The sequence below is a fragment of the Schistocerca cancellata genome, chromosome 11, assembly GCF_023864275.1.
Source record: "Schistocerca cancellata isolate TAMUIC-IGC-003103 chromosome 11, iqSchCanc2.1, whole genome shotgun sequence".
In the NCBI taxonomy this organism is placed as follows: domain Eukaryota; kingdom Metazoa; phylum Arthropoda; class Insecta; order Orthoptera; family Acrididae; genus Schistocerca; species Schistocerca cancellata.
In genome coordinates, this window is record NC_064636.1 from 104,152,041 (window position 1) to 104,178,734 (window position 26,694).

Genomic DNA, 26,694 nt, shown 5'->3' on the forward strand with positions numbered 1-26,694 from the left:
CTATGCTGCTTTTGATTATTAAACGGCCAGAAGTTGGAAATGCTAACGCACAAGAGCAAATTTTGAGTTGCTATGTATTATATGTTTGATTGAATTCAAAGAAAGGAACATAAATACAATAAACCAAAATACCTTATGTAAGAGCCAGCTCTTTCTAGTGGTACAGATATGTACTAAATTTCTGATGTACATCATCACCCAGAGCACACACTATCCCATTTGAAATTTCTTTACAGTCGCACAGTTTTCACTATTGAAAAGAGCTCACTTTAGCCCTCACTCGTCACAGTCTTTACTGTGACGTCTGAGCAGCTGAGATATCATTGGATAAATGAAGGTCCTTGTGTATTTCAGTTAAGATTCATGGAAATTTAAAATAGTTTGCCTCAAGGTAAATCCACATGACATTGTGCCATGTTTTCAATGTAGGATGAAGTACTCCACTTCTTGTGATTCATGACTACGGGGAAGCATAATAATATACTTCTCTTGCAGTGTCACCAGTTATTGCCAAGTTTTCGTGTTGTTCAGTTTCATTGTATTCTCTAAATGTGAACAATTCTTTAAATTTGTGCAGTTGTCAAGTTGACTGTAGTCAACATGGCACTCCTGCAAAAGTTATTGTTCTCAGTTTTGCTCTTGTGTTGTTAGTCAGATAAGAGACTGCTTCGAAGGTTTAGACAGACTGTCATTTAATTTGTGCGATACACTGACACTCGGGTAGCAATTTTTTCATTGAATTGTAGCATTTTATTTGTATTATTCCAGAAACACTGAAACTGCTGTCTGAACGGGGTAGGTGATCGTCATTGCCGGCACACGAACAAATCGTTCACTCCACAGTCGCACACGGTTACGAAACATATCGACACATTAAAACTGTGTGCCGGATTGTGATTGTGAACTAGTTTTCTGCCATCCCGGCACGACTTGCGACTCGGGCCCCGCAGACGATTTCCGCAGGCACGCTCTGGTCTTGCAGATGGCTCGGTCAGTAGCTGAACTTCCTACAAAATATGAGGTCTGGGTTTGAGTCACAGTCCAGTGTGCAGTAAACCTGCCGTACAGTACGTGTTCACTAGGCTTAATAATGTACATATGCCTGTTTTTGTTGTGCATTTTTTAGTGTTATCAATGGATTGGAAAGTAAAGATTTGACACACTGCTGTCATTGAAGATTAAATATTATGCTTGTTCTTTGGCCTCTTAACTGACTGTAGCCTCGTGTGTAGCAATTGGAGCCTTCACCTCTTTCTACATCTACATCCATACTCCGCAAGCCACCTGACGGCGTGTGGTGGAGGGTACCTTGAATACCTCTATCGGTTCTCCCTTCTATTCCATTCTCGTATTGTTTGTGGAAAGAAAGATTGTCGGTATGCCTTTGTGTGGGCTCTAATCTCTCTGACTTTATCCTCGTGGTCTCTTCGCGAGATGTATGTAGGAGGGAGCAATATACTGCTCAACTCCTCGGTGAAGGTATGTTCTCGAAACTTCAACATAAGCCCGTACTGAGCTACTGAGCATGTCTCTTGCAGAGTCTTCCACTGGAGTTTATCCATCATCTCCATAACGCTTTCGCGATTAATAAATGATCCTGTAACGAAGCACGCTGCTGTCCGTTGGATCTTCTCTCTCTCTCTCTCTCTCTCTCTCTCTCTCTCTCTCTCTCTCTCTCTCTCTCCCCCTCTCCCATCGACTCTACCTGCTGGAACAGATCCCACACCGGTGAGAAGTATTCAAGCAGTGGGCGAACAAGTGTACTGTAACATACTTCCTTTGTTTTCTGAATGCATTTCCTTAGGATTCTTCCAATGAATCTCAGTCTGGCATCTGCTTTACCGATGATTAATTTTATATGGCCAATCCATTTTAAATCACTCCTAATGCCTACTCCCAGATAATTTATGGAATTAACTGCTTCCATTTGCTTACCTGCTATATTGTAGCTAAATGATAAAGGATCTTTCTTTCTATGTATTCGCAGCACATTACATTTGTCTACATTGAGATTCAATTGCCATTCCCTGCACCATGCGTCAGTTCGTTGCAGATCCTCCTGCAATTCAGTACAATTTTCCATTGTTACAACCTCTCAATATACTACAGCATCATCTGCAAAAAGCCTCAGTGAACTTCCGATGTTATCCACAACGCCATTTATATATATTGTGAATAGCGACAGTGCTACGACACTCCCTCTTTACTGTACTCTTTATGGTGGAAGGAAAAGCAATAGAACAATTTCTACTTTTCTTCTGTAATTATTCTGGCACTTTTCGTATATACATTGGTGTGCAAAACGTTAGGAGAAAAGTAACTTTCACGTGCCGCGTCACTGCCGAGGAACGTAGCTCGATGAAACTTTGACTGTACGTAGAAAGAACTGCTCTGGTGTAGTCCAGAAGGCAACTGAAAGAAATACACAGTGAGTTGAACAGAACTGCAAAGACAGTAATTACACTGAAGTCACCTTGAACTGTGAAGATCCTGTAGACATTAAGATAGGTGGAATGTGATTGTTAATAGTGTTTGTAGTCACCACAGCTGCAGACGTATGCTTCGCACTGTACTTCCTTACTGGCCACAACGTCGGTAAGGCATTCTTGTGGTAGGCTGTTCTGTTCCCCCACCGGCACAGTAGGAAACGGCCGGGTGGCCGTCAGGTGATGTAGATGTAGATATAGAGGTGCGCGCGGAAGTGCCACAGTAAGTTTCCTCGAAACGTCCCACATGTACTCGGTGGGGCTAAGTCGGGAGAATGGGCGGGCCGGCCCATTTGCCAAATATCTTTTCGACCCGACAGCTACTCCACCTGCGCCATTGGTGTGGCTACTCATTGTCTGTAAACGCGAACTCGGGGCTGAACGGACCTGTGAAAAGATGTACAGAGTGTGACAGTAATATTGACTGGTGAGTGTATTGTGTTGACAGATTTGGAGGTCAGTACAGTTGCGCAACATTATGCCTCCCCACACTGTAGCATCTCGACCACCAAAATGATCGTATTTGACAGTGTTTCCAGATGTATTATGTACTCTCTTATGTTGAGAGGTCGGAATGTGGAATGCATCTAAGAATGTTGTCGAACATGATCATTTTGGTGGTCCAGAAGATACTGTACTCCATCCCCACTCGCGTCTTTTCGGCGGTGAATTTGGCCTCGACTTCATTTTAATGGATGACAGTGAGTGACTGTATCGAACTGCACGAATCGAGTAGTTCTCGGAAACGTGAGGGTATTCACCAATAGACTGGCTCGCCCGCTCCCCCAATTTAAATCCCATCGCGTACATTTGGGATGTATTGCGAAGATGTATTATGGTACGTCCACTTGTACCGACGACCGTCCCGTAGTCCTCGACAGCACTGGTGGAGGAATAGAATGTCCTAAGATGAGAACTTCTTACCACCTGCACGCGTGTCCAAAGGAACTTTGCTTCGTAATCAGAATAACATAGGCACTGCAATATTGTATCTTACCACCGTTGTGACCAACACACGGGCACATTGCAGAACGTGCATTGCTGTCTCTGCCAATTGCAAACCCTGTTAAGAATCACGTCCCGCCTTTTGTAATGTCTGGGGGACTCTCGCAAATCGCTGTGACCTCAGTATGTTTGTTGTCTTTGAATAAATGTCACTGTTCATATTTCTTTAGGTTGCCTCATGTACTAAACTGTAACAGTTCTTTCTATGTACAGTCAAAGTTCCATCAAGCTATGTTCCTTGGTAGTGACACATCGTGTAAAAGTTACTTTTAGCCTTAAGGTTTGTGCACCAGCGTATAGCCCATACACTGTTGAAAATGATTTATAGTGGCCATCAGATAACAAAAGCTTTTGATCATTGCATTTAACTCGGAAATACTTTGTGCGAGTGCAGAATTCAGAATGATAGAGTCATCTGTTTCAATACGAATTGTTGTATCTGTTCTGGGAACAACAAGCTTCTGTAACAAAGGACAATGATTCACGCAGCTTCTGAGCTCCAATATCGTGTCCTCGCAGGTATTTCCTCTCGTGAAATTATTACGATCGCCATCCCATCGGTCTGGTTCTCCGTGTGCTCGTAAAGGAATAAATTCACCCAATAGTTGTGTCCTCCTAGAAAGTAATTTGTTTTATCTTTCTTTCGTGTGAGAGTATTATTCGTCAGTATTGCATCCGTAGGGACACACGTAACTCTTCCAGAGTGATACGTAACACCACAATTTGGAGGCATTTCAGTTTTTAAAAAGTTCTGAAGTGACGGAACAGTGACAATTTCAGAATGGTGTGGAGCAGCACGTCTATCTCTGCCCGAAATCACAACAGCATAGATTATTGTTGTTGTACGCTTCTCCTAACTGCCTCGCTGCATTTGTGGCAGCTAGTACATTCGTCTTAATTGCTGTGGCACAACTATTTGTGGTCTAGATTTCATTTTTCCCTAGGATGAAAACTGAGATTCATATCAGCTGTTTAAGTCCTCAGGATTGGCTTCACAATTTTCTTTGGTCCCATTGTGCCATTGAACTGTCTGTTACTTTGGAATTGAAAATCTCTTGCAGGTCATATATTCGCAAGGCAGTAGGAATTAGCTTACTGACGGGCACAATGTGAGCCAGTGAGAGATGCTGACAGTTTCAACGCAGACAGCTTTACGAGTTGGAATGTAGGGACGACAAGTTTGTTCAGTTCACAATACGGTCACAGCAAAACATCTGAGTTCAGCTGTCACTGATGGCACACAAACAACATTTAACTTTTCCTCAATTTCAAAAGTTGGAAATGACTAGATAGACAATTCTAATACACCAAAACTGTGGATTGTTTTTCACAGATGTTTACTTACCTCTTCTGTGAAAAGGGAGAAGAGAAGAATTGTCCAGTTCAAAGAATCGTAATGGATGAAAAAGGTATTTGAGACACAGTAAGACTTCGTACATCACCCCTCCGTCTAGTATTAAATGTACCCACACTGCATTGTATGTAATTAAAGCACATTTGAGAAAAATTTGGTTAAAATGGCAGACAAATGCAAACTCGTGTGTTCAGTGCGGTTCCTTTTTTCCATTCAAAATCACAGGAAAGATGAGTGCTTACCTGTCCCTCCTGATTATTGTACATTCTAGCCTGGGATTTCCATTGTTATTTAGTCCAGCTCTGTAGGAATGAGTGATGCAGTGATAAGACAAGTCCTGTGACATTCCCTCTTACTGTATAGAAGATGCTGTGTTCAGGCTGTATCACTCAATATTGAGAGACAAACCTCTGTGTGAATAGTGTTTTGGTTTTGTATTTCTAGTGATGCACTGCTTTTTGTAAATATTTTCAGCTAAACTGTGTCGTGTTGCCAGTTTATTAATTCTTACATCTGCTGCAGATTTTTCTAATTCATTCCGTTTAATTTCTCAAAGATATTGGAATTTACTAACCCTTTCTATTTTATCTATTTTTATTTCTCTACATTTTGGTACATTATTTTAGGTGATGAATTCAGTTTTTTCAGCTGAAATTCTTCAGCAAGTTCCGTTAACAGTTTTCTCTTTAGGATTTGAATAATTGTCCATGTTAGATTTGCTGAAAGTATTGCAAAGTCATTTGCAAAAGCCAAGCAGTGGACTGTAATTCTGTTTGGTTTCCTCCCTATCTTCAGTTTTGTAACATTTTAAGCTCCTAATTCCAGATTTTTTAAAATTTTTCCTAAAAACATGGTTATGCAGTGAATGAGGCTATTATACTTATTGTTGTTCATAGAGGCTATTTTTTAGTGTTTTTAAGAATTTGAATACTTTTTCCTTTTGAAGAAAACTGACTAGATGCGGATTACAGTACCTGCCCACTGCACACATACCTTTCCTGAATGTTTTCGAGTGTGTCCGTTTTCCCTGTGGTTTCTGAAACCTGATTTCCAGATGGGGAAGTGCTTTGGAAAACAAATTGTGGGACCAGCCAGCAAGAGTAGTGCCTGGAAATTTGACTCGCAGAGTATTGTTTTGTTTGTTCTTGCAGCGAGGAAGCTGCTGGCATTTATATAGAGTTGTGATAGTTACCCGCTCTAGACTAGGAGGATGCGATTGGGAGCTCCGAGCACCCGGTTATAACGATAGTGTCTCCGCCTCTTTCGTGACCGAGTCACTGTAGCTGGAAAATTCAGTTTCTTGCCTTTTTTGTGTAAGCTAGTCAGGTAGTCTTTTGCTGTACATTTGAAATGTGATGATTTGATCTGTTTATCAAAACTGACTTGGGAAGCATTCACCAACTGGTGAACAATGTGTCCAGATTGATTCTCGTGTTCAGGTAACAGTTTGGAACAAACTGTTGCTACCAGTCATGGCATTTTGGGAACTAAATGCAGCGATGGAAAATTTGGAACGACATGGTAGAACTTAAATACCTGTGGTAGGAGTATGAGTGTACTGATTTTCCGGAAAAGTAAATTTTATGCATTTAAAATCTCCTCTCTCCTTTGAATCGGGGATAAACTAAACATTGCAACGGTCAGAGAGATGACAGCAGCAACATACCTCTACATGAACCTGCTTACTGTAGTGAGCTTTGCTCCTTTCCCCAGTGGCGGAAATATGTAGTTTAGGAACTGGGGTAGAGCTCTGTCGTTCCTCACCCTCGAGTCCCCACCAGCCCCGCAAGCACATCAAGTAATTCCTGCTTACACCTCAAATGCATGCAAACAGAAATTTCTATATTCTACTATAGCAGCTGTATTTTGCTCCAAATTGCTTTCAATTTTTAGGCAAATACTGCTTAGAGAAACACCCCCGAAATATAAGAAGTCACTCATCAACTGTCATCAAAGTGGCAGTAATATCAGAATGATTTTTTCTATTTACTTTCTTCAGCCTTGCCATGTTCAGGCTCAGAGAAACAGCTCACAGATTCATCGTCGTCATCACCATCATCGTTACTCACAAAGTAATTCCGAAAGTATTTTCAGGTATTATTGAATCAAGAATAAAGAAATCCCTTGGAACTTTCCTTATGACTAAGAGAAGAAGAGTTATACAGAAAAAATATTCGTAAATAGCTGTATTTACATATGTATAAATGAGCAAATGTTTCTTTTTTTGGGACTTCTGTGGACCAGTTCTTGCAGCAGAAAACGTATCCGTATTGGGCTGCACTTGATAATAGAATGCTTGTATCACGTCAGGATGCTCAGTAATTGCAGTTTAATCTGAAACAATGATCCCAATACATTCAAAACATTTAGACAGTGAAGGAAAATACATTGCTGTAAGAAGTTACAAAATAGGCAAAAGAAAATTCTCTTGGGCATTTTTGATCCAAAATAGGTGCTTATGTATTTGCATTACATAATTAAAAAATGTGAAACTGTTCTGGAAAGAGTGCTACATCCAAGAACACGCTGTTGCAGTTTCATGATTTTATAACAGGTGTAACAGTCATTTCCGTGTTGTAAACACATGTGACTGATTAGAGAACCCGATCATGACAGAAACTATAATTTAATACACTTAAATTGGTACATAAATTCAGCTACACATGTTGTGGATCTTTAATGAATCGGTGTTGGACCCTAAACAGTTATCGCCTCTATCCACTACCTCAAATTTTTAACAATCAAAGTACCTTTGATTGAATCCTCTCATGTTGAGAAATCAGGAGGAGCAATCTAGGTTTCACTCGGCAAAAAAACTATCAGTAGCATAAACTTTTCTTTATTTTGACTATCAGTTTTGACAGATATATCTGTCATCATCTGGTCTTCAAAAAATTTTCATTATAAAATGCATTTATTGTGCCACATTGTCATTATGGTGAATAAAAAATAGCGCATTATACAGAGGTTTGTCGTAAATAAAACATTTACAGTTAAAAAGGTTCTTGTGCACATGGCTATATCCACATGTTCAGCACTCACAAATGATTGTTGATTCTCAAAAATTACATTATACAGTAAAAAGCCTGTTCGCATTTACTGTATATTGTGATTTTTAAGAACTAAAGTCATTTGTGAGTGCTATATAAACACGGCCATGTGCACAAGATGCTTTTTGATTATAAATGTTTTATTTCTGACAAACCTTTGTATAATGTGATTTTTTTTATCCACCATAATGACAAAATGGAATGACGTTCTAAGTTACTATGAACACATTTTGTAATGAAAATTTTTTGAAGCCCAGAAGATGCCAGTTACATCTATCAAAATTAGTTATCAAAAACAAAACTGAATTTATAAGATCTTGTCTCTCAACAATTTTTGACAAAGTACCTTTGCTAAAAAAAGATCGATTTTCTTTATTTTGCGATCTCAAATTTGAACTTACCACACAAACTGAGAGAATGAAAACCCTCACAAAACAAGCAAATCATAAAAGCATTTCAATGACTTACAAGCTCCGCATCCACAGAAGTATATATCAGACTAAAATCATTGGCAACACTGTCACAACTACCCTGTGAGAATAATTTTTGTTTACAAACTATTTTAGTGAATAAATGCACATATGCGTGGTAAATGGTCAAGCCTAGACCATAAGCTGTCAATTGTGTGCCCACTCTTATAAGTGTCAGGGACAAATCTATGATGTGGTACCCAGTGTGGACTACAGATACCCCTCCTACTCCCGCATCCTGCCCTCCCACTTTCTTGTATTACCAAACAGGTGATTCCTTGAAGCACCAGATTGATTGTGTGCTGTCAGCTTATCCTCACTTTCTGTCAATTTGATCTATAAAGAGCTTTGTTGCACAATTCTATCCATTTCGTCTCCACTTGTTACTCATTCTGCACGTCTAACATTCAGAATTCCTGCATATCGCCACATTTCCCGAGTTCACATTCTCTTCACTGTATGCTGTTTATTGTCCATCTTTCATTGGTATGTAAGGCTACACTCCAGACTCTTGCTTTCATATAAGACTTCCTTGCACTTTAAATTTATGCTTTGTTTACAACTGCCTCTTTCAAGAAAGCTCTTGTTGCTGTTGCCAGTCTGCATTTTGTACCATCTTCACTTTTGCTGTCATCTCTTAGTTTGCTCCCATATTAGCAAAGTTCTTCTATTACTTAATAAATTTACAGAAGTAGTACTGTTACAGGTCCAGTATCTCAAACTCTGTTCATGCTGAGGCGTGTTTTAGACTATCACTCATTGTCTGTATTGATTAGAAAAAAGAATGTGTTGTTTAAAAATTGCTGTAAAGTAAAGAGGCTACGTTTAGGAAATCACATGTAAATTTTAAGGAGGCCATAGCATCTCTCTGACTGGACTTCGGCAGTGCTGTGACTGGTAGCAAAATTTGTTCCATTTCAACTAGTACCTCAAATATTTCAGCACGGCAATGAAACAGTGTCGGCTCCCCATCCATATACATTAACTTGTTTCTCAGTAATATCGACTCGGCTATAATTGTATTTCCTCACCCTTCGCCGTACGCCACAGTCGGTGTCGGGTCAGAAATCGTGTCGCACAGTTATTCGGAATGTGGCCGCAGTGGGGTTAAAATCCCTGCTGCTGGGCCAGGAAACAGTATTACTGCCTTTACACATTATTGTACCACAGTATATTCGTGTAGTGTGTAGGTCACACAATGAGGGAAGTTTCGTCTTCTACATTGTGTTGTGCAATATGTATATCGGTGTCATAGCTTTTGTGATTCTAGTACGTGTTACCTAGCTTGTCCCCTGTTGCTCAGTGTTTCCAGCTGTCTACGGTTGTGTAATCTGCAGATATCGCACACATATACCTGTTTACAGAATAGACTTCCTGCGGAAATAGAATCTCTCTTATATATATACAAATTTAAGACAGCCTCGGAATCCCTATATTTGTGCAGAGTTACCCCAGCTAAATAGCATAATTCAATGTTAATATCTACTGTACCCTTCAGAGTACATATTATATCGACGGAAAGTATTATCGGAGAGGCTTGCCCTTGACGTGTGTGCAATTTCGGTAAGCACAATTTAGAGTATATTCGTCAGTAATTGTGATTGTCTGTGCTCTTTTCATTCCTGAAGACAGGGTAAACCTTTCTCTTTGTGCGTGCAATAGCTGCCGATATAAGATATATATATGTATACATATATAATATATTTAACTATATATTGTACTGTAGTTTCTAATGTTACTTTAGTTGGTGTGTGTTTTATGCCTTATGCACAATTAGTCGGAGCACAACACTTAGAGCTGGCATAAATTCTGTACTAATCAGGCTGACCACTGTGATAAAAAAGAATGCTTTTTTTTTTAATAACTGCGGGGAGGAAAAGCATCAGTGTGGAGAACAAAAGTTAAAAAATAATAATACTCTTTTTGTTTATTTACGCTTAATGGAATTGTATTTAAATTTATTTATTTTGTTACTGTGTATTTGGTATATTTTATAAACAGAGAATTTACCTTGTGCAATGTAAAAAGAAAAAAAATCTGAGAATAAACTTTTATTTTCAGAATTCAGTTCTCTCTACTTATTTCTTTTCTTTGCTTCTTAATTTCACAACCACCCCCTCATCGAACTTTTCAATGACTAGTGCACTGTGACCAAAATAAGTTGTCAGATATGGCAGGATACGAATAGCTCGTCTCGGTAGATACCGGTCGTGGCAGCGGAGCGTTCCTTCACAATTTAAGGCTTCTGTAGGTGTCGGTATGCACAAAACTGTTCGGCACACGAATAACCGCAGTAGTTGCTTTCCCTCCTCGTTACGAAATAGAGTTGTCGGCTCGTAACGAACGATATCTGTCTAGCCGACAATTCGTAATTGGGCCAGGTGTATCTGTGGAAATGTCTGCTCTCAGTGTTATATGTGCTTGGATGAAACACAGACCAACAGTCTTTGCACAGTATGGTAGCTATCACCAACTAAATTGTGTGCTGCTAGACTATAATTTTTAAAGCTTCTGGTCTAGAGCCTGTTATGATACGATCCATAAAGTTGTAGTTAACTTCTGTTGCATTGCAGAATGATCGATAACTCCAGTTGACTGTCAGGAACTCGGTGTTAAAAAATCTATGACAGTCAACACTTGTGCTGTTCTGTGAACTAGAACAACACGGTGGATCGGTACATTATCAACCAAACTGTGCAGTTTATTATGTGTGATGTTATATGAGGCTCGCTTTTTTTGAGTAAGTACCATTTTAATATTAAAACCGTACGTGCATTTTTAAAACAGTTATGTTATTACATGAAAGTATAGATTTTAATATACTTTTCAATATAATTTCCACCAATATTCTGGCATTTACAAGTTGACCAGCTTTTGAATTCCATTCTCATAAAAATATGCCAACCACTGCCGAACAGCTATTTCGAAGTCGTCGTTTTTTGAAGTGGGGGGAACGAGTTGTAATCACTGAGTGCTGAATTGGGTTTGTACAGAGGTTAATAGAGCGGTTTACAGCCAAATAACGTTGTAAGGTCTTGCGCTCGTTGCCACGACTTTTATTTATGTACATGTTTTTATTTAAATTGTACTTGATGTTTTGTCTCACAGGGGAAGCATACATCCAATATGTCACAACCATGATATTGCTCACATTGTTTATTATATAAGGAGCAGTCAAATGAAAATGAGACAGGGGGAAAAAAGGTAAGTAAACTGCTTATTATTTCAAAAGTAATCATCATAACTGTTAACACATTTATCACACTGTGAGACAAGAAGGTCAATACCTTCACGGAAAAATATTGACGATTGCCTGCGCAACCACAATTGTACCCAGGTGTGCATCTCTTCGTATGAAGCAGATCCACGGTCACGGATGCCTTTCGACAAATTACCAGATGAAATAAAATGTCTGACGGACAGCAGTAATAGCTTCAAAAATAAATTGAAATCATATCTCCTTGACAACTTGCGGTGGCCCGGTGTAATGTTAAGCTCTCTCTATACAGCTTAAGCGTTTTCGTGGACTTACTTGTTGAAGAATGCTGGTTCTGCTTTCTTGCAGCGCCGATGTCTTCTCCTAGCACCGGACGCTTCTCTGAAGATTTCACTGCTAGGAAGGGGAAATTTTCTCTCTCTCTCTCTCTCTCTCTCTCTCTGTCTCTCTCTCTGTCTTTTTATTTTAAAAAATATGATACTCTTGGAATATCATTCAATGCACCAGAACATATTTATTTCGACTTTGTACAAAAAAAAAACAACTAAACTTTATGACGTAAGCCCACACATTACTGGGCACCCAGAATCAGTTAATTACACATTTTTGAACACAATTAATAAATAAGCTTTTATCGTGGCTGACTATTCACGTCCAGTGCACGTACTCTCAACAGCAGTTCAACATCTAATAAACAGTCACTATTTCGAGTCTCTCCATTTGTTTTTTAATAATACAATGCTACATTACTCTTTGCAGCCGGCCACGGAGCTTCCGGGCCGTATTTGATTATTCCTGACAGCTCGCGCTGAACACTTGCCAACGCCGACGAATTCTCCCCCTTCCAGTTTTGCCTGCACAAACAATAAATGGGTGCAGTATTCCATGCTCATCCTTACGCCCTGTTTTAAAATAACGCGTGTTCGAAACGGCTGGAACACAAGTGTCTCTAGACTTTCATAAAATTCTGGGGGCACTACAAACTACTCCTATACCATAGGTGAATTCTTGAATAGGAATAAATAAATCTCTAAATATAGTATATGCATTTTGTGTCATTTACGGGAATGGGGTAAATAATAGAAACATTAATCTTTAACTCTGTATTGTAATATGTATATATTAAAAAAATCTTCTTTCATATGTGCATTTCTTGTGCACTTGACACATTCCACATCATAACTGCTACCATACCATGTGATTGATCAAGGAACTCGCAACCAACTAACTAACTCTCTTCAGGACTCCAAAATATGGAAATCACATTGAGCTGTATGGTGGATGGGTAAGGGTTTCCCAGTGGCACTTCTGCAGCGTGGATGGTCCCACATGTCAGCAAGGTCGTTTAGAGTACGGTGCAGAGTTGTGCTCGGAAGCCCTTACACATCCTCCGTACAGTTCCTCTTTCTCCCCACGAAATTTCCATGTTTTTGGAGCCCTGAAGAAAGACATTTGTGGCCGTGGATTTGCTTCGAGCAAAGTAGTACGCGCCGGGGCACAATTGCGGTTCGGTAGACAACTGCAGACATTTTTAATAATAAATAAATAATAAATAAATGAAAAGCACCAGTTTGCTTTTGTTCTACAATATTTTTCGTGGAGGAATTGACTGTCTTGTCTCACAGTGGGATAAATATATTAACAGTTATGGCAATTATTTTTGAAATAATAAACAGTTTACTTACCTCCTTTCATCTGTGATATTTTTGTTTGGCTGCTCCTTACAGTGGTACATACGAGGGTGGATTGTAAAGTTCTCGGAACAGAATAGAAAAAAAGTACTTACATCACAGAAACGTTTTTTATTTTTCAATGTAATTTCCTTGTAGATTAATCCACTTGGTCCAACATTGTTCAGTGCCTTGATCCTGTCTCAAAATTTTTTCATTTCCAATTCTTCAGTTAAAATGTGATATACCCTTTCAGATGACATCTGGCAAGCGTGAGCAATTTCACTCACTTTCAATCGGAGATCCCCCGTGGCCATTTTGTACACTTTTGCAATGATTTCTGGAGTAGTGACACGTCTCAGCTGACCACTGAACGGATCATCATCTAAGCTCTCATGACCAAATTTAAATTCATGTGTCCACTTGGCAACAGTGGAATATGAAGGAGCAGAGTGCCCCAGTGTATTCTGGAAATTGGCACGTATGTCCTTTGCTTTCATACCCTTCTTTACGAAGTACTTAATCACTTCTTGAATCTTGATTCTCCCCCCCCCCTCCCCCCCCCCCCCCAACTTTGCAAATTACTACGCGGGAACAACAACAGAGCCATACCACCACAGGTTTCTTCCAAGAGCACTGACACGGCACGTGTTTACAGGCAACAGTCCAGTGAATATCACGTGAACAACCTGTTGCACTAACACTGACGTCTCGTGGTGATTCCGAGAACTTTTCGAACCACTCTCATATTTAGATGCAACAAATGGTGCCCTAGTATGATGCATTTCTCCAGTCTTCCTGAGAAATTGATGTTCCAAGTTTTAAGAATGTGTCGAAAGCTGTACAAGAGTGTCAGTCGTAGAAAGTAAGTGGCTAAGGTGGCAGACTAAAAGAATGACTGTGCCCTGCGTTAGTCTCATCATTTTCCACCAAACACTTGTACGGTTACAATGAATGAGGTTTCTTTAAAAAGGAACAATAGCAACAATTACATGAAAATTGAATATCAAAAGCAGTAAAGGAAACAAAAGAAAAGTTCGGAGTAGGAATTAAAAACTTTAAGGTTCCCCGATGACATTGTAATTCTGTCAGAGACAGCAAAGGACCTGTTAGAGCAGCTGAATGGAATGGACAGTGTCTTGAAAGGATGATATAACAAAAGCAAAACAAGGAGAATGAAATGTAGTCGAATTAAATTGGGTGATGCTGAGGGTATTAGATTAGGAAATGAGATGCTTAAAGTAGTAAATGAGTTTTGCTATTTGGGGATCAAAATAACTGATGGTGGTCAAAGTAGAGAGGATATAAAATGTAGACTGGCAATGGCAAGGAAAGCATTTCTGAAGAACAGAAATTTGTTAACATAGAGTATAAATTTAAATGTCAAGAAGTCGTTTCTGAAAGTAGTTTTATGGAATGTAGCCATGTATGGAAGTGAAATTTGAATGATAAATGGTTTAGACGAGAAGAGAATAGGAGCATTCGAAATGTGGTGCTACAGAAGAATGCTGAGGTTAGATGGGTAGATCACATAACTAATGAGGAGGTATTGGATAGAATTGGGGAGAAATTTGTGGCACACCTTGACTAGAAGAAGGGAGCAGTTGGTAGGACATGTTCTGAGGCACCAAGGGGTCACCAATTTTGGAGGGCGGTGTGGAGGGTAAAAATCGTAGAGGGTGACCGAGAAATGAATACACTAAGCAGATTCATAAAGCTGTAGGTTGCAGTAGGTACTGGGAGATGAAGAAGCTTGAACAGGATAGAGTAGCATGGAGAGCTGCATCAAACCAGTCTCTGGACTGAATACCACGACAGCAACAACGGCATTGTTGGCTGGGATATCCCACACGGCGAGGTCAGCCACCTATTCGGAAAGGGCGTTCTTCCTCCGAGCTCGTTTGCCCCCTTTCCTTGTGGATACGTGATAACAGTAATTTGGGTATTTGTCAATTATAGCTGAGTGTAGTGGATGTGGGTACTGAAGTGTCACGTCTGTGTTGCACAGTGTAGATGATGGGAGAAGGGAGAGGGTGAAACTTGGTGCCGACACACGGTCCAGTCTTCTCGAACAACACTGAGGGGGTGAGGGGGCAGCTGTGCTTAACAGCACCTTCCGACGGACGGATCACTGTCGACAGCGTCACTTGCCCGGGACAGTGGCGTTTGGCTACAGACGTGTATGTAATACAGTAGTTTGAAAAATGAACAAAATTGGTGACTCCCTGGGCATATGGTTCCTATATCAGAATTTTACAAAGAGGCAGAAAATCTGAGAGCAACACTTTGCGCCTCTCCCAAAATGCAGTGCACGCTATTTTTCAGGCTGAAAATGTTTTTGAAAATTTCTGTCTTTGGTGATGATAGGTGCCTCTATTCTTTGTATTGCTGTTTCATTTCAGGTGGAATGTCAGTCACCCGTGTTTCATTTTGAGTAACAATTTAGCTTACAAGTTTATCATTTTCATTAGTGTACTACTCGAGAAAATTGGAAGCGACGGCTACTCGATTAGTTTTTTGCATCTCTGTCAGCATTCTCGGTTTCCAGTGTGAGCACAAATTCTAATAGTTAAGTATTCCTTAAGAAATTTTTTAAACAATACTTAATGAAATTTGAGGAAACACGTTACATCAGGAACAAATTGTAAAACATCTGTTGTCTAGAGCTGTTGCAAAAACGTTCTACAACACATCTTCAGAGATTATTCACAATTACCCACATCATACTACCTCACAAATGTAAGTACTTCCATCTACAAATGCTTTAAAACATTTTTGTACCATTTCATCACTTAGTGTTTGTTCCATAAATTTCACTAATCTGCCAATTACTTTCACCTACTATCAGGCCTTTCACACCAGAAAGCTTATCACTTTGCATATTTCACACTAGATGGCAGGTCCAGTTAACTGTGGCAGATGGACTCCCGGATAAATGTTTTCATTGTGGTATCTTTGGATATGTAACAGGCACAGTAGTCGGGATGTGAGTGCAGGTTGTCACCACAGCAATGCAATGTGGCAATATTTATAAGTGGTACTTACTTGTAAACATGTCTCGTGCCTGCACAAGTTAGTTGTGCAGTTTGCATTATTGTTTACAGTCTCAGCGATTCCACAAGTGCCAAACTTAATGATGCAGTTTGTAAGGTATTACAAACAGTTGGTTCGGCATACCTCGAAGAAGCTTTAGCAGATGACTTGTACGGTAACTGTTAACAGGAAAGATGACACTGTTGGAGATAAATATTTAGAGCATCCTTCCTGATATGAGACACAGGAAATATTAATAATAGCTACAAAATTAGAAGGTGAGTAGCATTCAATTTAGAAATTGGTAAGTTGAAAATTATTGCACCTAACAAGCAATATCCAGCTTAAAAAAGATGGAAAAAAATTTTACAACTCAAAGATGATTTGTAGCTCCTTTTCGATAAATGATGCGAGAAGAAAGTGAGTTTTTCATGAGCTTCCCAAGTGAACAAATTAATTGCTGCAGCTTGCGAAGAGCTTTATCAAAATTGGTTTGTAATATGGTGCGTGACAGTTTGGAATACTTATTCCTTGTCCTCAAGTCAAGATTAATGAACTGACCACATACTTACAATGGAACTTTTTGAAGTCCCTTTGGAATGTGCACACTTGGAAAGCTGACAACTTCATCACGAAAATGGTATTGATCTCCTAAGGGATGGATTTTGTATCGGTCGTTGACACAAGTCGCTCTGTTTTAGACATTCTGTTCACAGTAACTATGACATACACAGCACCCTAAACTACAAGGTCATGTTATTGACAAGTGAGGTGATAGATAGTTCATCATTGTAGGAGAATATGGTAACAAAATTCCGACCAAATGAGACACACTTCACAGTACAGGGTGCCCAAACAGTTGCATCATTATACAGTGCAGACTCACTCTGGTGCCAACACCGGCATGTATTGTCACCTGCAAACAATAGTAAAGGTGCCGAATGGCATCCTTTGATAGATTGTCCAGAGCATCTTGTACGTTTTGTCGCAGCTTGGCGATGGTTGTTGTGGGCTCTGGAGAACGAATAAGTTTCTGCTGCACAGTGTTCCATTAGTATGAAGATAGTATCTGTTCATTCGTACATGTCCAAAGGAACAGACACCGTGGTGATTTTTCAGGTCTCTAAGAATGAAATTACAACGAAATCCAGACCATTTTAGCTTCTTACAGGCGTTGATAAATATCGACAGGGACAGTTGAAATTGTGTGCACGTGTGCCCTGACTGGGACTCGAACCCGGATATGTCTGAAAGAACAGACACCATGGTGATCTTGAAGCTCCTGAAGAATGAAATTTCAGTACACACACACACACACACACACACACACACACACACCTGTAAGCAGCTAAAATATATATATCATATCTCTCTCTCTCTCTCTCTTTCTCTCTCTCTCTCTCTCTCTCTCTCTCTCTCTGTGTGTGTGTGTGTGTGTGTGTGTGTGTGTGTGTGTGTGTGTGAGAGAGAGAGAGAGAGAAACAGCTTGACTGCCCTGCTAGTAGTTAAAAAGACTGCAAGAAAGAAAATGGAACTGCACATTTTCACAGCACAGCATCCCCCCCCTCTCACCCCTCGCCTTGCAGTTTAACACAAAACCTGTACATTGTTGTTTAAACAGAAATAGACTGTGTCTGTCTGAATGTGTATTAGTGTATCTTTCAAAAATTTGAAGTAGATAAGGTAATAACTCGTAGAGATCTATTTCATACAAATTCTATAAGTTTTATCATGATTTTGAGTCTCTTACCTTGAAAATGCGCAAAACTGAAATGCAGAGCTGAAATTTGTGTTCTGACACAATTCACAGGTATACAGCAGATTAGGATGTATATCTAATTCCCATACATATTTCACAGTTATGAAACATTACCAGGTTAACTAGTAGTTCTACTGTAAGCTTCCCACCCTCCCTTCTCTCTCTCTCTCTCTCTCTCTCTCTCTCTCACACACACACACACACACACACACACACACACACACACACACACAAATTGAACTGGTTGAATGGTAAGAGATTAAACTCACTCTCAGGACAGCAACACTTCAGATCCCAGGTCCCCATCTAGTCATCTGGAACCAAGTTTCTTGTGGTTTCTTGAAATTGTCTAAGGCAGATGTTGAGGTGGTTCATTCGAAAAGTACACAACTGATTATGTTCCCCAACCTTAGCTTATGATCAAGTTGGTTACAGGGAAATAGATTCTAATCTTCCTTTTGTAGGAGACACCATTTTTACGAATAGTTATGTAGTGCTTTGTGGTGGCACATGCTAAGAAACATTTGCTTGTCATTGACACAATGGAGCATATTCTCTGCAGGTATCAGCAGATGGGCTGAAGCAAGAAGTTACACAAAGACTATCGAGGCCCAGAGGAAATGAAACTATACAGGGTATATGTAGAAAAGATACCACAGCAGGGTGAGAGGATAATCAGGAAAAAAAAAAATCCTTTGTGAAAGCGTAATTTGTGAATTAAGAAGTTATATGTGGGTGGGATTGGGGGGAGAGGGTGTGGGGGGAGGGTGTGGGGGAGGAAAGGTCATTCGACGAGACAAGGATAAAGTGTGGACAGGAAATACAAGCAAAAATGTGCGATAGGTGTATACGACTAAGTTTGGAATACCTCGTCATCAGTTTTGTGCGATACGGAGGGGTCCAAAAAAAATGTATCCACTGTTTAAAAGTCCATAACTTGCAAACTAATTGACGGAGTTTTCTCATTTTTGGTGAAAGTGTAGCTTGAAGTCCAACTTAAAGATATCACTGTAGGTGTTCAAAATGGTCACCATTAACATCCACACACAAACGATGCCGCCGAACTGCAGCACGAACTACTGGCTGCAACGTGTTCAGTTGGATATTTGCACATGAATGTACGTTGGATTCTCGAAGTTCATCCAATGTGTGTGGCTTTTGTTGATAAACGACATCCTTAAGTGTTCCTGTCTCACAGACTTCTGTGGTGAGCGAGTGAATTGTTGTAACACATGACGGGAGTTAGCTGGACTTGTTAATGTTAATGATCATCCAGATCATTGTTTGTGTACTTCTTTAACACGGCCTTCGGCTTCAAATTTGTCTCGAATGTGACGAATCGTTAAACGTGTTGGTGGCTCTGTTTGATACTAATTTCGCCATTGCCGTTGAACCTCATTTATGTTTTCATACTTAAAATACCACTTCAAAACTGACTTCCTTTCATCGAATGTAAGCCTTGCGCCAGACACGTTTACTCGAGTAACTAGGTGCAACTAAGAACAAAACACTGACTATCTGGTGACTGTCATCTGACAAAACAAAACAACGCAATACAATGCTTGTGTGGCGATTGCCGGAACTACAAACTATTACACTACCAAAGATGAGACAACTCCGTCAATTAGTTAGCCAGTTATGGACTTTTAAACGGTGGATACATTTTTTTGGACCCCTCTGTATTACCAGATCCTTCACGTCAGCATTTCCTTCGGACCATTGCTTCCTTCTTAGTGCTGCTATGTGCTGCTGCTGTCTGATACATTATCCAGGATCTGAAATATTTCCTCACATCATCTTCCCTTCCACAAACCCCTCTAAGACTGTTTCTTATAAGCCCCTAATTCTTTCTTAATATAAGTCCAATCCAGGTTTTTTTCCTTTTATTTAAAATTATGTTCAGCAATTGTCTCTGTTCTTCCACTCTTCATTTTTCACTCTACCCATCCAACTTATCCTTTCCATCCTCCACCATGCCCACATCTCAAAAGTCTCCAGCCTTTCTTTCTCAGTGTCCACATTTCAGTACCATACAGGACACGCCATACAAAACATTTTATTAGTCTTTTCCTCAAATCTTTGATCATATTGCTACATAGAATTCTTCTCTGCTTATAAACTATAAGTGAAAAACACACACACACACACACACACACACACACACACACACACACACACACACACACACACACACAATGAAAGACTTATCCGAATGGGATGGAAATAGGTAGGTGTGATGTACATGTACAGACAAACAAACAAATACGATTTCAGAAAAATTGTTTCTTTTATTCAAGAGAAAGAGCTTCAAAAATTGAGCGAGTCAATAATGTGTTGGTCCACCCCTGGCTTTTATGCAAGCAGTTATTCAGCTTGGCGCTGATTGATAGTTCTTGGATGTCCTCCTGAGGGATATTGTGCCAAATCGTCAAACTAGCACAATGCATTGACAAAATCCCGAAGTGGTTGGAGGGCCTTGCCCATAATGCTCCAGACATTCTTTATTTGAGAGACCTGGTGACCTTGCTGGCCAAGGTGAAGTTTGGCAAGCATGAGGACAAGCAGTAGAAACACTCACGGCGAGCAGGCAGGCCTTATCTTGCTGAAATGTAAGCCGAGGCTGACTTACCATGAAGGACAACAAAACGGGACTTAGAATGTTTCCTCGCACCATCCTGACATCGCACGGTCCTGTGGCAGGCCGGAGCTGCTATGAACCGCCCAACTCACCTTCTGTGCACAGGTCATTTTGACTCACTCTGATTGCTGCCAGCGGCCGTAGGCATACAGGGTGGTCCATTGATAGTGGCTGGACCAAATATCTCACGAAATAAGCGTCAAACGAAAAAACTAAAAAGAAACGAAACTTGTCTAGCTTGAAGGGGGAAACCAGATGGTGCTATGGTTGGCCCGCTAGATGGTGCTGCCATAGGTCAAACGGATATCAACTGTGTTTTTTTAAAATAGAAACCCCCATTTTTTATTACATATTTGTGTAGTACATAAAGAAATATGAATGTTTTAGTTGGACCCCTTTTTTCGCTTTGTGACAAATGGTATTGTAATAGTCATAAGCGTATAAGTACGTGGTATCACGTAACATTCCGCCAGTGTGGACGGTAGTTGCTTCGTGATACATTACCCGTGTTAAAATGGACCGTTTACCAATTGCAGAAAAGGTTGATATCGTGTTGATATATGGCTATTGTGATAAAAATGCCCAACGGGTGTGTGCTATGTATGCTGCTCGGTATCCTGGATGACATCGTCCAAGTGTCTGGACTGTTCGTCGGATAGTTACGTTATTTAAGAAAACAGGAAGTGTTCAGCCACATGTGAAACGTCAACCACGACCTGCAACAAATGATGATGCCCAAGTAGGTGTTTTAGCTGCTGTCGTGGCTAATCCGCACATCAGTAACAGACAAATTGCGTGAGAATCGGGAATCTCAAAAACGTCGGTGTTGAGAATGCTACATCAACATCAATTGCACCCGTACCATATTTCTATGCACCAGGAATTGCATGGTGACGACTTTGAACGTCATATACAGTTCAGCCACTGGGCACAAGAGAAATTACTGGGCGATGACAGATTTTTTGCTCACATTCTATTTAGTGACGAAGCGTCATTCACCAACAGTGGCAATGTAAACTGGCATAATATGCGCTACTGGGCAATGTAAAATCCACGATGGCTGCAACAAGTGGAACATCGGCGACCTTGGCAGGTTAATGTATGGTGCGGCATTATGGGAGGAAGGATAACTGGCCCCCATTTTATCGATGGCAATCTAAATGGTGCAGTGTTTACTGATTTCCTATGTAATGTATTACCGATGTTACTACAATATGTTTCACTGCATGACAGAGTGGCTATGTACTTCTAACATGATGGATGTCTGGCACATAGCTAGCGTGCGGAAGCGGTATTGAATAGCATATTTCGTGACAGGTGGATTGGTCGTCGAAGCACCATACAGTGGCCCGCACGTTCACCGGATCTGACGTCCCTGGATTTCTTTCTGTGAGGAAAGTTGAAGGATACTTGCTATCATGATCCACTGACAACGCCTGACAAGATGTGTCAGCCCATTGTCATTGCACGTGCAAACATTACGGAAGGTGAACTACTTGCTGTTGAGAGGAATGTCATTACACGTATTGCCAAATGCATTGAGGTTGACAGACATCATTTTGAGCATTTATTGCATTAATGTGGTATTTGCAGGTAATCACGCTGTAACAGCATGCGTTCTCAGAAATGATAAGTTCACAAAGGTACATTTATCACATTGGAACAACCGAAATAAAATGTTCAAACGTACCTAGATTCTGTATTTTAATTTAAAAAACCCACCTGTTACCAACTGTTCGTATAAAATTGTGAGCCATATGTTTGTGACTATTACAGCGCCATCTATCACAAAGCGAAAAAAGTGCTCCAACTAAAACATTCATATTTCTTTACGTACTACATGAATATGTAATAAAAAATGGGGATTCCTATCTTAAAAAACGCCATTGATATCCGTTTGACCTATGGCAGCACCATCTAGGGGGCCAACCATAGCGCCATCTGGTTTCCCCCTTCAAGCTAGACAAGTTTCGTTCTTTGTAGTTTTTTAGTTTGACACTTATTTTGTGAGATATTTGGCCCGGTCACGATCAATGGACCACCCTGTATAATTGGGAAATAGTGCCAGTCCCGGCAGTCATTAGTTTTCCTCTTGACGATGATGGCAGAGCTAGCCATCGAAAGCTCGAGGGCGCTGATGACCTCGATGTTGAGTGCCCATAAACCCCAACACACACACACACACACACACACACACACACACACACACACACACACACACGAAAGCTTCAGAAATTTATTCGAATTGTCACGGCTCGAAAACCGAGAAGATTTTATTGGGACTTAGAATATCATTGACTACAGCTGTGCTGTAATAGTGCTGCAGATGGCAACCAAAAGGGTTCTACTATGAAAAGAAATGCATCTCAGACCATCACACCTAGTTCTCAGGCTGTATGGCAGGTGACAATCGGGTTGATATCCTATAGCTGTCCAGGGCGTCTCCAGACCATCTCCAGCCTGGGATCTCATTGACTGGAGTACAGCTGTCTTCAGTGATGAGTCCCACTTCGAACTGAGCTTCGATGACCGGCGGTCCGATGTGGTGGTGTCTCCACGTACCGCGGTTTCGGGTCAGACTGCGCTGATGCAGAGTCGAACTGTGGTCCACAAACTGCATTCTGGACAGTGCCTGAATGTCACAGCCACAGCTGTGTGGAATTGTGCAGTGTGGATTAAAGAGATACCATCAGTTTGGCTAAAGGTCTGAAATTCAGCAGATGTACACACATCAAAAAATGTTTTGCATCACCCCAGTTCCCAGAACTCCTAAAGATAGACATTGACTCTGGATATTGTATGACAGACACAGTCCCTTTGACTGTTCAGAGATGTCACTAAACCCACCCGAGGATGTAAACAACCGTGCACGAGCAGTGCCTATTAGACGGAGGGGATCTGACAGCCGATCAGTTCCAGCCGTTCTACCAGGAAGGAGGTACACGGTTCGTGTTGTCTGTAGTTCAACCGTGGCTAGACGGTGAATACCACAGTTCGATTGTATCTGCATTGTTACTTTGTGCCAGGAAGGAATCTCAACAAGGGAAGTGTCCAGTCATCTCAGAGTGAACCAAAGCGATGTTTTTCGGACATGTAGGAGATACAGAGAGACAGGAACTATTGATGGCATGCCTCGCTTAGGCCACCCGAGGGCTACTACTGCAGTGGATGATCTATCTGTGGATTATGGCTCGGAGGAACCCTGACTGCAATGCCACCATGTTGAATAATACTTTTCTTGTAGCCACAGGACATCATGTTAAGACTCAAACTGTACGCGATAGGTTGTATGATGTGCAACTTCACTCCCGACATTCTTGGCGAGGTCCATCTTTTGCAACCACGAGACCGTGCAGCACGGTACAGATGAGCCCGACAACATGCCGAATGGACCATCCAGGATTGGCATAGTGTTCTCTTCACCGATGAGTGTCACTTATGCCTTCAACTAGACAATTGTCAGAGACATGTTTGGAGGCAACCCGGTTAGGCTGAATGCCTTAGACATACTGCCCAGCGAGTGCAGCAAGATGGAGATTCCCTGCTGTTTCGGGGTGGCATTATGTGGAGTCGAATTATGCCCCTGGCGGTCACGGAAGGTGCCGTAATGCCTGTAAGATGCGTGAATGCCATCCTCCGACCACTAGTGCAACCGTATCGGCAGCATATTGGTGAGGCATTCATCTTCACGGATGACAATTCGCGCCACCATCTTGCACATCTTGTGAATGGCTTCCTTCACAATAATGACATCACTCGACTACAATGGTCAACATGTTCTCCAGACATGAACCCTATCAAACATGCCTGGGATAGATTGAAAAGGGCTGTTTATGGACGACATGACCCACCAACCACTCTGAGGGGTGTATGCCAAATCGCTGTTGATGAGTGGGACAATCTGGACCGACAGCGCCTTGATGAACTTGTGGATAGTATTCCACGACAAATACAGGCATACATCAATGCAAGAGGACATGCTACTGGATATTAGAGGTACCAATGTGTAAAACAATCTGGACCATCACCTCTGAAGGTCTCACTCTATTATGGCACAGCAAGCAATGTGTGATTTTCATGAGCAATAAAAAGGGCGGAAATGATGTTTAAGTTGATCTCTATTCCAATTTTCTGTATAGGTACGGGAACTCTCGGAAGTGAGGTGATGCAAAACTTTTTTTGATGTGTGTAAATTGTGGTCCACAGTCTGTGACAGTGGACTCGGAACCCCCTCAAGGGGAAAAATATCTGCGAATCCTCGGATAGTCAGAACTGAAGAACAAAGAGAATACAGTATGTGTGTCTACTGCGATAAGGCGAGTGGCTCCCAGGAAAGGGCCAGCAAAGTCGAGATGAATATGGGCCTGTGAGGTCGTGTTTAGAATATGATCTGAGCAATTCTTCAAAAGCCCTGATAACTGGTAAAAGAACATCCAGGGAATAGTCTTTCAACTTCAACAATCGTGTCATCGGGGGAATGAACTAACACCGTATGACGGACCAGAGCCGAGGCATAGGACTGCTTATGTACTTGATTGGTACACTAAAATCTGCCCTCCCTGAATAGTCCCTATAATCTCACAATCCTTTTTCGATATGATTCAAAAGTGAGTTCGTTGAATTTGAAGAACGTTTGATGGGCTGCCGCCATGTGGACTTGCGAGTCAAAATGTCACCTAGGCTAGACTTCAGGGTGACGTAGGTGATGCTGTGAGGCTTAGATTCCAAACAGAGCTGTCGGATTAGTTGGTAGATAGTGGGGCTAGCATCAGCCAGAAAGAACACACATTGCTCTGTGTCACCTGTGATGTCGTGGACTGGGAAGTGCCGTTCTGTGTGTGCAATGTAGCACGGCAGTGGTTACATCTTGCAGTCGAGTTGCTGAAAGGGTGTCACTGTCACCCTCATGTTGCGCACCGATGAGTCGATTTGGGGATGCGTGCTGTAATGTCTCGTGCCAAATGAGTGATTGCTGCGGGGTTAGGCAATCACCGGGTATGTGAGGTCCGAGGGTTCTATTGCCATGACCATTGCAAAAATCTGGACTGCAGAACAGAGGCTACTTGTAACAGTGCGTGATCAATACTTAAATCCTTGTCACCAGTGTTATATTGGACCCGGATGTAACTGGACTTAAAGACAGACAGCACTTGAAGGTCTTTATTAATAAAACACTGATACATGAACAAGGTTCATCAGTCAGTACACACAGAATAGTTGAAATGATATCATAGTGAACAATGCAGAGTTAGTAGTTAATTAAGTAAACCAAGAAAACAACAGTCCAGAAGTTCTTGGTGATGTAAAGGCAAAATGAATAACCATTTCTTTATCGATCAAACTGAATTATTACTGTAACTAAATGAAATAAAGTTCCATTCTGCAGTAACTCTCATTGGGCGGACTGAAAGGAGTGACAGTAAGAAGATATCGGAAGTCGGCAGTCAAAAGTTAATGTCAGGCTAGGTTGTTGTTGTTGTTGTTGTTGTTGTTGTTGTGGTCTTCAGTCCTGAGACTGGTTTGATGCAGCTCTCCATGCTACCCTATCCTGTGCAAGTTTCTTCATCTCCCACTACCTACTGCAACCTACAGCCTTCTCAATCTGCTTAGTGTATTCATCTCTTGGTCTCCCTCTACGATTTTTACCCTCCACGCTGCCCTTCCAATACTAAATTGGTGATCCCTTGATGTCTCAGAACATGTCCTACCAACCGGTCCTTTCTTCTAGTCAAGTTGTGCCACAAACTCCTCTTCTCCCCAATTCTATTCAATACCTCCTCATTAGTTATGTGATTTACCGATCTAATCTTCAGCATTCTTCTGTAGCATCACATTTCGAAAGCTTCTATTCTCTTCCTGTCCAAACTATTTATTGTCCACGTTTCACTTCCATACATGGCTACACTCCATACAAATACTTTCAGAAACGACTTCCTGACACTTAAATCTATACTCTATGTTAACAAATTTCTCTTCTTCAGAAACGCTTTCCTTGCCATTGCCAGTCTACAT

The 26,694-nt window shown here is 41.0% G+C and overlaps 1 protein-coding gene across 1 annotated transcript in view; it reads left to right on the top strand.

Moving 5' to 3' along the window:
- The window catches only part of LOC126108285 (uncharacterized), a 235,549-nt gene that overhangs the window by 147,993 nt on the left and 60,862 nt on the right, over positions 1 to 26,694 (top strand). The window contains exon 15 of the mRNA XM_049913509.1: positions 6,845 to 6,917. Coding sequence (XP_049769466.1) covers positions 6,845 to 6,917 — 73 coding nt within the window. The remainder of the gene's footprint in view (positions 1 to 6,844; positions 6,918 to 26,694) is intronic.